The 15,334-nt window shown below is 46.0% G+C and overlaps 1 protein-coding gene across 1 annotated transcript in view; it reads left to right on the top strand.

Moving 5' to 3' along the window:
* Nucleotides 1-1,399: 1,399 nt before the first annotated feature.
* The window catches only part of LOC106595745 (dual 3',5'-cyclic-AMP and -GMP phosphodiesterase 11A), a 31,807-nt gene continuing 17,872 nt past the window's right edge, over nucleotides 1,400-15,334 (top strand). Inside the window, exons 1-6 of the mRNA XM_045719198.1 lie at nucleotides 1,400-2,585; nucleotides 5,509-5,667; nucleotides 10,500-10,589; nucleotides 11,221-11,361; nucleotides 13,105-13,169; nucleotides 13,307-13,427. Of these exons, the coding sequence (XP_045575154.1) occupies nucleotides 1,806-2,585; nucleotides 5,509-5,667; nucleotides 10,500-10,589; nucleotides 11,221-11,361; nucleotides 13,105-13,169; nucleotides 13,307-13,427 (1,356 nt within the window). The 5' untranslated portion in view covers nucleotides 1,400-1,805. The remainder of the gene's footprint in view (nucleotides 2,586-5,508; nucleotides 5,668-10,499; nucleotides 10,590-11,220; nucleotides 11,362-13,104; nucleotides 13,170-13,306; nucleotides 13,428-15,334) is intronic.

Below are 15,334 nucleotides of genomic sequence, written 5' to 3'. Positions count from 1 at the left end.
TCATTACTGTTAGTCCTACCACTCAGCCTTTAGTCATCACCATCATTACTGTTAGTCCTACCACTCAGCCTTTAGTCATCACCATCATTACTGTTAGTCCTACCACTCAGCCTTTAGTCATCACCATCATTACTGTTAGTCCTACCACTCAGCCTTTAGTCATCACCATCATTACTGTTAGTCCTACCACTCAGCCTTTAGTCATCACCATCATTACTGTTAGTCCTACCACTCAGCCTTTAGTCATCACCATCATTACTGTTAGTCCTACCACTCAGCCTTTAGTCATCACCATCATTACTGTTAGTCCTACCACTCAGCCTTTAGTCATCACCATCATTACTGTTAGTCCTACCACTCAGCCTTTAGTCATCACCATCATTACTGTTAGTCCTACCACTCAGCCTTTAGTCATCACCATCATTACTGTTAGTCCTACCACTCAGCCTTTAGTCATCACCATCCTTACTGTTAGTCCTACCACTCAGCCTTTAGTCATCACCATCATTACTGTTAGTCCTACCACTCAGCCTTTAGTCATCACCATTATTACTGTTAGTCCTACCACTCAGCTTTTTCTGTTGCATATTATCAACTATTGTTGTTTATCCAGAAGGATGGGAATCCCAAATGGCACGCTATTCCCCATATAGGGCACTACTTTTTACCAGAGCCTATGAGGATGGTCCAAAGTAGTGCACTTTATAGGGAATAGGGTGCCATTTTAGACGCAAGCATAGTGTTTTAATAATGTAATTAAAATGTGCATATGGATAGTAAATCACACTGTAAATAACAAATTGTGCTCCATAAACTTCAACGTTGGTGTTCCATATCTGAGACCAGAGGGAGGATTATTTATCTGCTGTATAAAGTGGTAATTGGCTTCTCAAGGTGTGCTGGGCTGGCTAGTGTCTGTCTACAAAGGAGAACATTAATATTAATATTAATGTTCTCTCTTCTTTTTCTCCCTCTCTATCTCACTCTGTTCTTTTCCACACACACACACACACACACACACACACACACACACACACACACACACACACACACACACACACACACACACACACACACACACACACACACAATCACACACAATCACACACACACACACACACACACACACACACACACACACACACACACACACACACATATAATATATTTGGCTGCAGTCACTCTAAAATGATTCAAAGGAAATGTAATATAATATTCTCATTCATTTTAAATTGGAGCCCTGTAAAGAGAGAGAGCTCGTGTCTGAAATGACACCCTATTCACTCATCATAGGCCCTGGCAAAAAGCAGTGCACTAAATATGGAATAGGGTGCTATTTCAAGTGTCCCTGGCAAATAAAGAGAGAGAGAGCAGCAACTTTTACTGCTACAGGCAAGCGGACAGTGCTTTCCTCCTGATCTGCATTGTAGAAGCTTTAGAATCACCAAGGCATCTGGTGCTGTAGTCTCAGCTGACTGACACATAGCCCCTCAACTTGCTACACTCGGCGTCATCAATTTAGTCTCAAGAAGTAAACATAATTCATTAATCATTTATTTAATACTCTAGCTGAAAATCTCTGCTCGCAGCATTCCATAGAAGAGGACGACGACGGATTGTTTTAAATTGCAGCAGGGAGTAAATGAAGAGCTGAAACAGCATCCTCTCTCTCTCTCTCTCTCTCTCTCTCTCTCTCCAGAACCTGAACGACAGTCTGTTCCAGAGCACCTCATGAATTGACTTGGTAACTCCTGTTATTCTGATATTATTCTGCTTCTTCTTAAGGTCTTTTATTATTTTCCCCGATGACTACTTTTGACTTCTCTGATGTGGAAGCGTTTTTGGACTGCCACCCGGACCTCTTTGAGGACTATGTCGTGCGTAAAGGAAAATGCGATACGGTGAGCAGGTGGTTGAAGGACCATCAGCCGTCCAAAGTCTCCCTTGCCGAGGAAAAGCGTGGCGGAGTGCCCAGGGACCCCCTCTGGCCGACCAACCCTGACGGTCTCCGACGCCGCTCCTCCCACATGGAGCTCCGACGGAACTTCGCCCGGTCCAAAGCCACCACCGCGCACAGAACCTACGACGAGCACGCCAGTCACAGGGAACACGATGATTCCCAGTCCAGCATGAGACGCCGAGCGTTACTGCGCAAAGCTAGTTCTTTGCCGCCAACAACCGGGCACATTCTGAGCGCCCTTCTGGAATCCAGGGTCAATGTGCCCCAGTACGCTTCCAGTGCCATCGACTACAAATACAGACTGAAGGAGACCAACGAGAGGGAGTTCTTCCTTGAGTTGGTGAAAGATGTCTCCAATGACCTGGACATGACCAACCTGAGTTATAAGATCCTAATCAATGTGTGTATCCTGGTGGATGCGGATAGGTGCTCGCTGTTCCTAGTTGAGGGACCCTCTCACAAGAGAACGCTCGTGTCTAAGTTATTCGACGTGCACCTGGGCACCACCGTGCGACCCTCTTCGAGCACTCTGAACTCTAACGAGGTGCAGGTGCCGTGGGGAAAGGGCATTATCGGATACGTGGCAGAGCATGGGGAGACTGTAAACATACCCAACGCATATGAGGTAGACATTAGCAATGTGGAAACATCAGGTTTCCTAAATTAGAACTATCACTGCAAACCCCAAATGCAAAATTGTCATATTTCATTTGGACTCAATACTATTAGTGGGATATAGAATCTAAATACCATGACATTAAAAGTGTGTGAATCCTCTATGGATACGATCTACACAAAATACTCTGTAATGTCAAAGTGGAAGACAAAATGTGAAACGGCATCCTTTCAGTCTCTCTCTCTCTCTCTCTCTCTCTCTCTCTCGCTCTCTCTCTCTCTCTACAGAACCTGAACAACAGTCTGTTCCAGCTGAAACGGCATCCTCTCTCTCTCTCTCTCTCTCTCTCTCTCTCTCTCTCTCTCTCTCTCTCTCTCTCTCTCTCTCTCTCTCTCTCTCTCTCTCTCTCTCTCTCTCTCTCTCTCTCTCTCTCTCTCTCTCTACAGAACCTGAACAACAGTCTGTTTAATCCATTTTAAATTCAAGGTTGTAAAACATTTTTGGGGGGACAAAGTAAAGGGGTGTGAATACTTTCTGAAGGTGCTGTATATCCTTCCCGTATCAGGACACCTCCGTTTTATGCTGTCATCCACACATTATCACCATGACAACAATTGGAGCAAAACATTATGTGTAATTATTACAATTACATTAACAAAAATACTGCCCCTCCACCATCGTTTCCTTCATAGACAGGGATATGAAAATCATGGCCATTTCATTCCCTGCAAGGCTGCAAGCTCCATCTCTCACCATCTCCGGAGTCCCATCCACCAGTCGCGCGCTATACATCGTTATATCACGGCCGTGGGCGCCTCGCGAGGCAGAGGCAACATGTTGACGTTGGTCGGGTCTCGTGGGAACTGGGTATCTGGCGGATCTAGACAACAGGCTAGCAGGAATAGAGCAGCCTCGTGTGGTTTTGAGAGATGTTAAGCCCAGTCCTAGGACCCAGTGGACCAATTTATTTTACATGTGTCTTCCCAAATGGCACCCTATTCCCTCCATAGTGCACTACTTTTGAAAATATAGTGCAGGCCCTGTTGGGCAATAGGGTCACATTTGGGATATAAATTTGTATTAGAGCAATAAGGTGTACGTGTAACTGCCAAAATAAAGGAAACACTTGAGTAAATGAGAGATACATGTATATAGACACCAGGTGTGGTTGCTGAGTTAATTAAGCAATTCACATCCCATCATGCTTAGGGTCATGTATAAAAATACCCGATTGCCCATTATTTTGGCTACTATGGCTAGAAGAAGATATCTCAGTGACTTTGAAAGAGGGGTCTCAAAGGAGCATAGTGGGTTTAAAGAGATTGTGTGGGGGTGTCTCAGTCACCAGATCTCAACCCAATTCAACACTGATGGGAGATTCTGGAGCGGCGCCTGAGACTGTGTTTTCCACCACTATCAAATTATGGAATTTTTGTGGAAGAATGAAAAAAATCAAAATAATGTTGTATTGTCACATACACCTGGATAGGTGCAACAAAATGTGTTGTTTTACAGGGTCAGCCATTTTTCATTTAACTAGGCAAGTCAGTTAAGAACATATTCTTATTTTCAATGACGGCCTACGAACACTGGGTTAACTGCCTTGTTCAGGAGCAGAACGACAGATTTTTACCTTGTCAGCTCAGGAATTTGATCTTACAACCGTTCAGTTACGAGTCCAATGCTCTAACCACTAGGGTACCTGCCGCCCCAGCCATACGGCACCCCGGGAGTAAATTAGGGTTAAGTGCCTTGCTCAAGGGCACATCAACAGATTTTTCATTTTGTTGGCTCAGGTATTGGAACCAGCCACCTTTCAGTTACTTTCCCAACGCCCTCCAATAGTTCCAGGTACTGACTCGTGGAGGCCCAAAGCCCTCCAATAGTTCCAGGTACTGACTCGTGGAGGCCCAAAGCCCTCCAATAGTTCCAGGTACTGACTCGTGGAGGCCCAAAGCCCTCCAATAGTTCCAGGTACTGACTCGTGGAGGCCCAAAGCCCTCCAATAGTTCCAGGTACTGACTCGTGGAGGCCCAAAGCCCTCCAATAGTTCTAGGTACTGACTCGTGGAGGCCAAAAGCCCTCCAATAGTTCCAGGTACTGACTCGTGGAGGCCCAAAGCCCTCCAATAGTTCCAGGTACTGACTCGTGGAGGACCAACGCCCTATTAAGACACTTTATGTTGGGGTTTCCATTATTTTGGCAGTTACCTGTAGGTCTCTGGTGCACTGCACATAAGAATACCATGTAGCTCTCGCTGCAGTGCTGTAGGCTACATTAACACAGTACACTGCAGTGCTATAGGATACATTAACACAGTGCACTGCAGTGCTGTAGGCTACATTAACATAGTACACTGCAGTGCTGTAGGATGCATTAACACAGTACACTGCAGTGCTGTAGGATGCATTAACACAGTACACTGCAGTGCTGTAGGCTACATTAACACAGTACACTGCAGTGCTGTAGGCTACATTAACACAGTACACTGCAGTGCTGTAGGATGCATTAACACAGTACACTGCAGTGCTATAGGATACATTAACACAGTGCACTGCAGTGCTGTAGGCTACATTAACACAGTACACTGCAGTGCTATAGGATACATTAACACAGTGCACTGCAGTGTTTTGACCCATATTAACTAGGCTACAGTCGTTCCCTAATATACTGATATTTCCTCCCATCAAATCTATTCTGTCGGTTCAGATTGATTTTAGGCTGTCTCTGATTTCTGAATTTAAAAAAGATGTGTATATGTGTTTCTATTCGTTTGGTGTGTGTGTGTGTGTGTGTGTGTGTGTGTGTGTGTGTGTGTGTGTGTGTGTGTGTGTGTGTGTGTGTGTGTGTGTGTGTGTGTGTGTGTGTGTGTGTGTGTGTGTGTGTGTACAGTATTTGTAACATTTCCTCTCCTATATGTCTCCTCCTGTAGGACCATCGGTTCAGTGACGAGATAGACAAGCTGACCGGCTATAAGACCCAGTCCATCCTGTGTATGACCATCTGTAACAGTGATGGAGAGGTCATCGGGGTTGTGCAGGCCATCAACAAGAACCCAATCGGAACACCTTTTACTGAGGACGACGAGAAGGTCAGTCCACAGCACACCTGAGTTCACAATACTATTAGAAGTCATTTCAAATCCTTTAGCTGGGCTTGATTGAGCTTGTCTGGCTTCATGGACCAATAGAAGAGTGGTAAAACTAAAGTTCCTGTACAATGAGAATTCATTATTGTCATTGACAACAAATCCACTATCTCCACCAATGGGAAATCAGTGTTACTGTCTCAGAATCAAGCTTTTAAAAAAAAAACTGGAATATACCTTTACCTTATTATTTCACACACAGGAATATCCAATAAGAACTAACCCCAATACAGATGTTGCAGCTATAGGGCTTTCACTACTAACCCCAATACAGATGTTGCAGCTATAGGGCTTTCACTACTAACCCCAATACAGATGTTACAGCTATAGGGCTTTCACTACTAACCCCAATAGAGATGTTACAGCTATAGGGCTTTCACTACTAAACCCCAATAAAGATGTTGCAGCTATAGGGCTTTCACTACTAACCCCAATACGGATGTTGCAGCTATAGGGCTTTCACTACTAACCCCAATACGGATGTTGCAGCTATAGGGCTTTCACTACTAAACCCCAATACAGATGTTACAGCTATAGGGCTTTCACTACTAACCCCAATACGGATGTTGCCGCTATAGGGCTTTCACTACTAACCCCCAATAGAGATGTTACCGCTATAGGGCTTTCACTACTAAACCCCAATAGAGATGTTACAGCTATAGGGCTTTCACTACTAACCCCAATACAGATGTTGCAGCTATAGGGCTTTCACTACTAACCCCAATACGGATGTTGCAGCTATAGGGCTTTCACTACTAACCCCAATACAGATGTTGCAGCTGTAGGGCTTTCACTACTAACCCCAATACAGATGTTGCAGCTATAGGGCTTTCACTACTAACCCCAATACAGATGTTGCAGCTATAGGGCTTTCACTACTAACCCCAATACAGATGTTACAGCTATAGGGCTTTCACTACTAACCCCAATACGGATGTTGCCGCTATAGGGCTTTCACTACTAACCCCAATACGGATGTTGCAGCTATAGGGCTTTCACTACTAACCCCAATACGGATGTTGCAGCTATAGGGCTTTCACTACTAACCCCAATACAGATGTTGCAGCTATAGGGCTTTCACTACTAACCCCAATACGGATGTTGCAGCTATAGGGCTTTCACTACTAACCCCAATACAGATGTTACAGCTATAGGGCTTTCACGACTAACCCCAATACGGATGTTGCCGCTATAGGGCTTTCACTACTAACCCCAATACGGATGTTGCAGCTATAGGGCTTTCACTACTAACCCCAATACGGATGTTGCAGCTATAGGGCTTTCACTACTAACCCCAATACGGATGTTGCCGCTATAGGGCTTTCACTACTAACCCCAATACGGATGTTGCAGCTATAGGGCTTTCACTACTAACCCCAATACGGATGTTGCCGCTATAGGGCTTTCACTACTAACCCCAATACGGATGTTGCAGCTATAGGGCTTTCACTACTAACCCCAATACGGATGTTGCAGCTATAGGGCTTTCACTACTAACCCCAATACGGATGTTGCAGCTATAGGGCTTTCACTACTAACCCCAATACGGATGTTGCAGCTATAGGGCTTTCACTACTAACCCCAATACGGATGTTGCAGCTATAGGGCTTTCACTACTAACCCCAATACGGATGTTGCAGCTATAGGGCTTTCACTACTAACCCCAATACGGATGTTGCAGCTATAGGGCTTTCACTACTAACCCCAATACGGATGTTGCAGCTATAGGGCTTTCACTACTAACCCCAATACGGATGTTGCCGCTATAGGGCTTTCACTACTAACCCCAATACGGATGTTGCAGCTATAGGGCTTTCACTACTAACCCCAATACGGATGTTGCCGCTATAGGGCTTTCACTACTAACCCCAATACGGATGTTGCAGCTATAGGGCTTTCACTACTAACCCCAATACGGATGTTGCCGCTATAGGGCTTTCACTACTAACCCCAATACGGATGTTGCCGCTATAGGGCTTTCACTACTAACCCCAATACGGATGTTGCCGCTATAGGGCTTTCACTACTAACCCCAATACGGATGTTGCCGCTATAGGGCTTTCACTACTAACCCCAATACGGATGTTGCCGCTATAGGGCTTTCACTACTAACCCCAATACGGATGTTGCCGCTATAGGGCTTTCACTACTAACCCCAATACGGATGTTGCCGCTATAGGGCTTTCACTACTAACCCCAATACGGATGTTGCAGCTATAGGGCTTTCACTACTAACCCCAATACGGATGTTGCAGCTATAGGGCTTTCACTACTAACCCGAATACGGATGTTGCAGCTATAGGGCTTTCACTACTAACCCCAATACGGATGTTGCAGCTATAGGGCTTTCACTACTAACCCCAATACGGATGTTGCCGCTATAGGGCTTTCACTACTAACCCCAATACGGATGTTACAGCTATAGGGCTTTCACTACTAACCCCAATACAGATGTTACAGCTATAGGGCTTTCACTACTAACCCCAATACGGATGTTGCCGCTATAGGGCTTTCACTAATGTACATATTTTTTCACATATTGGTGCTATTCAACTATTTCCTGTGAATTCGTTTTTTCTCTCTTAGTGGCAACTTGATTTTTGTTTTGACATCCTAAATGGCACCCTATTCCTTACATGGTGCACTACTTTAGACCAGGACTCTATGGGCCCTACGTAGGGAATGGCACCCTATTCCCTACATGATGCACTACTTTAGACCAGGACTCTATGGGCCCTACGTAGGGAATGGCACCCTATTCCCTACATGATGCACTACTTTAGACCAGGACTCTATGGGCCCTACGTAGGGAATGGCACCCTATTCCCTACATGATGCACTACTTTAAACCAGGACTCTATGGGCCCTACGTAGGGAATGGTGTGAGTAATGAACATGGAGCCATTTGGGATTAGCCGCGGAGTTCTCCTTAATGCCCACCAGGTGGCAGGATTTAGTTAAACAAGACTGTCAACTCTTTTTCAACACTTTATGCATTCTTCAAAAGAGTGATAGATACAGACTCATTTTTATGAACACATGCAATCCTTGGCAACCCCTTGTTAAAATAATTTTCACAGATGCATGCTATTTGGGATCCATGTTATTTGGGATCCATGTTATTTGTGATCCATGCTATCTGTGATCCATGCTATCTGTGATCCATGCTATTTGGGATCCATGCTATCTGTGATCCATGCTATTTGGGATCCATGCTCTCTGGGATCCATGCTATTTGTGATCCATGCTATTTGTGATCCATGCTATCTGGGATCCATGCTATTTGTGATCCATGCTATCTGGGATCCATGCTATTTGTGATCCATGCTATCTGGGATCCATGCTATCTGTGATCCATGCTATTTGGGATCCATGCTCTCTGGGATCCATGCTATCTGGGATCCATGCTATTTGTGATCCATGCTATCTGGGATCCATGCTATTTGTGATCCATGCTATTTGGGATCCATGCTATTTGTGATCCATGCTATCTGGGATCCATGCTATCTGGGATCCATGCTATTTATGATCCATGCTATCTGTGATCCATGCTATCTGTGATCCATGCTATTTGGTATCCATGCTATCTGTGATCCATGCTATTTGTGATCCATGCTATTTGTGATACATGGTATTTGGTATCCATGCTATTTGTGATCCATGCTATCTGTGATCCATGCTATTTGTGATCCATGCTATTTGTGATACATGGTATTTGTGATCCATGCTATTTGTGATCCATGCTATTTGTGATCCATGCTATCTGTGATCCATGCTATTTGTGATCCATGCTATTTGTGATCCATGCTATCTGTGATCCATGCTATCTGTGATCCATGCTATCTGGGATCCATGCTATCTGTGATCCATGCTATTTGTGATCCATGCTTTTGCTAGTCTGTTTGAACCTAGTCTTTGAGAGAAATGGCAGCACATATCAAAGAGTTGGGTTGAGACGTAGGTTCAGTGTGTGTTGGAAAATAGGTCTGGGTCTAGGCAGTACCCCACGGCTGGTTTTGAACGGCCGACAGTCTGCTTAACAGTAAACCAATTAAAAAAGACTCAATCTTACGTAAGTGACTGCTTGTTGTCTAGCACATTCAGAATACCTACTTACTACCTGAGTCATTCATTTACTAAATCAATACTCCATTAAGAGGAAAGCAACCAGCTGTGTTAATAGACGTTGAAGAAAAGAAGAACGTTATTAATGGTGAACTAGCCACCAACACACACACATACACACACACACACACACACACACACACACACACACACACACACACACACACACACACACACACACACACATACACACACACACACATACACACACACACTACACACACACACACACACACACACACACACACACACACACACATACACATACACATCACACATACACACACACATACACACACACATACACACACACACATACACACACACATACACACACGCATGCACACACCAACACACACGCATGCCCGCACGCATGCACACACGCATACGCATACACACACACGCATACACACACGCATACACACACGCATACACACACGCATGCACACACGCATACACAGATACGCTTGACGGCCCAAAACGTTTGTTAAATCCCACTGATGGATTTTGTGACTTGGCTGTTTAGAAGGAACAAAGAAAAGTTGAGATCAGACTCCAACCACTGAATTATAGATGTTGTTTTTCCTGTTTATCATTTAGCCTCAGAACTAGAACTATTTTTGTCTTCTCCTCTGCTTTCCCCCCATCAGGTGCTGCAGATGTATCTACCGTTCTGTGGAATATCCATCTCCAATGCCAAGTTGTTTTCAGAGTCTCGGAAGGAGTACGAGAGGAGCAGAGTGAGTTGGCTCATACACTCTTAGAGAAAAGGCTTCCAAAATGGTTCTTTAGCTGCCCCCATGGGATAACCCTTTTGGTTCCAGGTTCCAGAGAGCCTGTCTGTCTCTCACGTAGCCTGTCTGTCTCTCACATAGCCTGTCTCTCTCACATAGCCTGTCTGTCTCTCACATAGCCTGTCTGTCTCTCACATAGCCTGTCTGTCTCTCTCACATAGCCTGTCTGTCTCTCACATAGCCTGTCTGTCTCTCACATAGCCTGTCTGTCTCTCACATAGCCTGTCTGTCTCACATAGCCTGTCTGTCTCTCACATAGCCTGTCTGTCTCTCAATTTATGTTGATTTAGACTTCCAACCATGAACAAGATGATTAGTACTGAATATGTAAGCCATCATTTAGATGTCTTATTGCATTTAAAGGGACAAACAGTTTACTGTACATATTGAATCTACTGTTCACAACAAAAAATGGGAAAACATGTTGTCTTACAACAATCACAAGCTAAATGTTTTACCCTCTGAGGAGTTGTACACTACACCGTTCTCCAGACTCTCTATCTCTCTATCTCTCTCTCTCTCTCCATTTCTTAGACAAATAGAGAGAGTGGTCAGTGTTGTTGTTGTGCTCCTCCAGGCTCTGCTAGAGGTGGTGAATGACCTGTTTGAGGAACAGACAGACCTGGAGAAGATAGTGAGGAAGATCATGCAGAGAGCTGTGACCCTGCTGCAGTGTGAACGCTGCTCTGTGTTGCTGCTGGAGGACATACACTCACCTGTGAGACTGACCTCTCCCCTCTTCTCCTCTGCTTCCTTCTCCCCGGCTCCTCTCCCCTCTTCTCCTCTGCTTCCTTCTCCCCGGCTCCTCTCCCCTCTTCTCCTCTGCTTCCTTCTCCCCGGCTCCTCTCCCCTCTTCTCCTCTGCTTCCTTCTCCCCAGCTCCTCTCCCCTCTTCTCCTCTGCTTCCTTCTCCCCGGCTCCTCTCCCCTCTTCTCCTCTGCTTCCTTCTCCCCAGCTCCTCTCCCCTCTTCTCCTCTGCTTCCTTCTCCCCGGCTCCTCTCCCCTCTTCTCCTCTGCTTCCTTCTCCCCAGCTCCTCTCCCCTCTTCTCCTCTGCTTCCTTCTCCCCGGCTCCTCTCCCCTCTTCTCCTCTGCTTCCTTCTCCCCGGCTCCTCTCCCCTCTTCTCCTCTGCTTCCTTCTCCCCAGCTCCTCTCCCCTCTTCTCCTCTGCTTCCTTCTCCCCGGCTCCTCTCCCCTCTTCTCCTCTGCTTCCTTCTCCCCAGATCCTCTCCCCTCTTCTCCTCTGCTTCCTTCTCCCCGGCTCCTCTCCCCTCTTCTCCTCTGCTTCCTTCTCTTCGACTCCTCTCCTTCCCCTCCTCTGCTTTCTTCTCCCTGGCTCCTCTCCCCCTCCTTCTCTCATTTCTCTCCTCTCCTCCATGAATGTGTCATAAACAATAAACTCACCTGTGAGACCTCAGCTCTTCTCTCCTCCTTTATTTTCTTAATTTCTCTTTCCTTCTGTTTTCCCTATCCAATACTTTGCTCTCCAATTCTCCCTTCTCCAATTCTCCCTTCTCCAATTCTCCCCTCTCATATTCTCCCCTCTCCAATTCTCCCTTCTCCAATTCTCCCTTCTCCAATTCTCCAATTCTCCCCTCTCATATTCTCCCCTCTCCAATTCTCCCCTCTCCAATTCTCCCTTCTCCAATTCTCCCCTCTCCAATTCTCCCCTCTCCAATTCTCCCTTCTCCAATTCTCCCTTCTCCAATTCTCCCTTCTCCAATTCTCCCTTCTCCAATTCTCCCCTCTCCAATTCTCCCTTCTCCAATTCTCCCTTCTCCAATTCTCCCTTCTCCAATTCTCCAATTCTCCCTTCTCCAATTCTCCCTTCTCCAATTCTCCAATTCTCCCTTCTCCAATTCTCCCTTCTCCAATTCTCCCTTCTCCAATTCTCCCTTCTCCAATTCTCCCTTCTCCTTCTCCAATTCTCCCTTCTCCAATTCTCCCTTCTCCAATTCTCCAATTCTCCCTTCTCCAATTCTCCCTTCTCCAATTCTCCCTTCTCCAATTCTCCAATTCTCCCCTCTCCAATTCTCCCTTCTCCAATTCTCCCTTCTCCAATTCTCCCCTCTCCAATTCTCCAATTCTCCCTTCTCCAATTCTCCCTTCTCCAATTCTCCAATTCTCCCTTCTCCAATTCTCCCTTCTCCAATTCTCCCTTCTCCAATTCTCCAATTCTCCCCTCTCCAATTCTCCAATTCTCCCTTCTCCAATTCTCCAATTCTCCCTTCTCCAATTCTCCCTTCTCCAATTCTCCCTCTCCAATTCTCCCTTCTCCAATTCTCCCCTCTCATATTCTCCCCTCTCAAATTCTTCCCTCTCATATTCTCCCCTCTCATATTCTCCCCTCTCATATTCTCCCCTCTCAAATTCTCCCCTCTCATATTCTCCCCTCTCCAATTCTCCCCTCTCCGATTTTCCCCTCTCTAATTCTTCCCTCTCCAATTGTGTGCATTTTAACCAGGTGGTAAAGTTCTCAAAGACCTTTGAGCTCATGTCTCCCCTGTGCAACATGGACCGTGACATCAGGTGAAGTCTCCGCTGCTTAGGAGAAGATATTTTAATAGTTATACATAACAATTGATAGGAAGTACTGACGTCCTCCTGTATCCCCAATCCATGTATTTGGCATTTCTTGAGAGTGTGTGTCTCTTTGACAAAGTCAGCATGGAGAAGCTGTCCTGCTCTGATTGGCTGATCAATAACAGCATTGCTGAGCTGGTGGCATCCACGGGACTGCCTGTCAACATCAGCGACGTCTGTCAGGACCCCCGCTTTGATGCTGAGGTGGGGCACCAATCACTCACAATCAACACACGCACGGACACACACACACACACACACACACACACACACACACACACACACACACACACACACACACACACACACACACACACACACACACATTTGGACACACACATGCACACGCAGGCACGCACGTACATAGGTAGGATCTTAATTTGAGCCAGTTTGCTACAGCAGGAAAATAATCCTGCAGAAAGAGGAAATGTGATTATTATGTGGATTATGATTAATGCAAATGTTTTGTAGGGGGTTGATACATTTTTTGTTCCTGACAAACCTGACATTTTAAAGTGGAAATTACAAACTTTGAAAGCCTTTTTAAAACCTTGAATACACTGCAGGTTTGCATTTCCTTCTGTGCAGGAACATTCTCAGCAACAAAAGAGTGATTCAATTAAGATCCTACATCTGTATGCGCGTGCACACAAATCAAATCAAATGTATTTATATAGCCCTTCTTACATCAGCTGATATCTCAAAGTGCTGTACAGAAACCCAGCCTAAAACCCCAAACAGCAGGCAATGCAGGTGTAGAAGCACGGTGGCTAGGAAAAACTCCCTAGAAAGGCCAAAACCTAGGAAGAAACCTAGAGAGGAACCAGGCTATGAGGGGTGGCCAGTACTCTTCTGGCTGTGCTGGGAGGAGATTATAACAGCACATGGCCAAGATGTTCAAATGTTCATAAATGACCAGCATGGTCAAATAATAATAATCATAGTAGTTGTCGAGGGTGCAACAAGTCAGAAACTCAAGAGTAAGTGTCAGTTGGCTTTTTCATAGCCTATCTTTGAGAGTATCTCTACCGCTCCTGCTGTCTCTAGAGAGTTGAAAACAGCAGGTCTGGGACAGGTAGCACGTCCGGTGAACAGGTCAGGGTTCCAGCAGGTCTGGGACAGCAGGTCTGGGACAGGTAGCACGTCCGGTGAACAGGTCAGGGTTCCATAGCCGCAGGCAGAACAGTTGAAACTGGAGCAGCAGCACGGTCAGGTGGACTGGGGACAGCAAGGAGTCATCATGCCAGGTAGTCCTGAGGCATGGTCCAAGGGCTCAGGTCCTCCGAGAGAGAGAAAGAAAGAAAGAAAGAATTAGAGAGAGCATATTTAAATTCACACAGGACACCGGATAAGACAAGAGAAATACTCCAGATGTAACAGACTGACCCTAGCCCCCCGACACATAAACTACTGCAGCATAAATACTGGCGGCTGAGACAGGAGGGGTCAGGAGACACTGTGGCCCCATCCGATGAAACCCCCGGACAGGGCCAAACAGGCAGGATATAACCCCACCCACTTTGCAAAAGCACAGCCCCCACACCACTGGAGGGATATCTCCAACCACCAACATACCATCCTGAGACAAGGCCAAGTATAGCCCACAAAGATCGCCGCCATGACACAACGCAAGAAGGGGCGCCAACCCAGACAGGAAGATCACGTCAGTGACTCAACCCACTCAAGTGACGCACCCCTCCCAGGGACGGCATGAAAGAACACCAGTAAGACAGTGACTGTAATAGGGTTAGAGGCAGAGAATCCCAGTGGAGAGAGGGGAACCGGCCAGGCAGAGACAGCAAGGGCGGTTCGTTGCTCCAGCCTTTCCGTTCACCTTCACACCCCTGGGTCAGACTACACTTAATCATAGGACCTACTAAAGAGATGAGTCTTCAGTAAAGACTTAAAGGTTGAGACTGAGTCTGCGTCTCTCACATGGGTAGGCAGACCAGTCCATAAAAATGGAGCTCTATAGGAGAAAGCCCTGCCTCCAGCTGTTTGCTTAGAAATTCTAGGGACAATTAGGAGGCCCGCGTCTTGTGACCGTAGCGTATGTGTAGGTATGTACGGCAGGACCAAATCGGAAAGATAGGTAGAAGCAAGCCCATGTA

The sequence above is a fragment of the Salmo salar genome, chromosome ssa05, assembly GCF_905237065.1.
Source record: "Salmo salar chromosome ssa05, Ssal_v3.1, whole genome shotgun sequence".
Taxonomy (NCBI): domain Eukaryota; kingdom Metazoa; phylum Chordata; class Actinopteri; order Salmoniformes; family Salmonidae; genus Salmo; species Salmo salar.
Note: the sequence above shows the minus strand (reverse complement) of the source record. Positions and strands in the feature narration are given on the sequence as shown.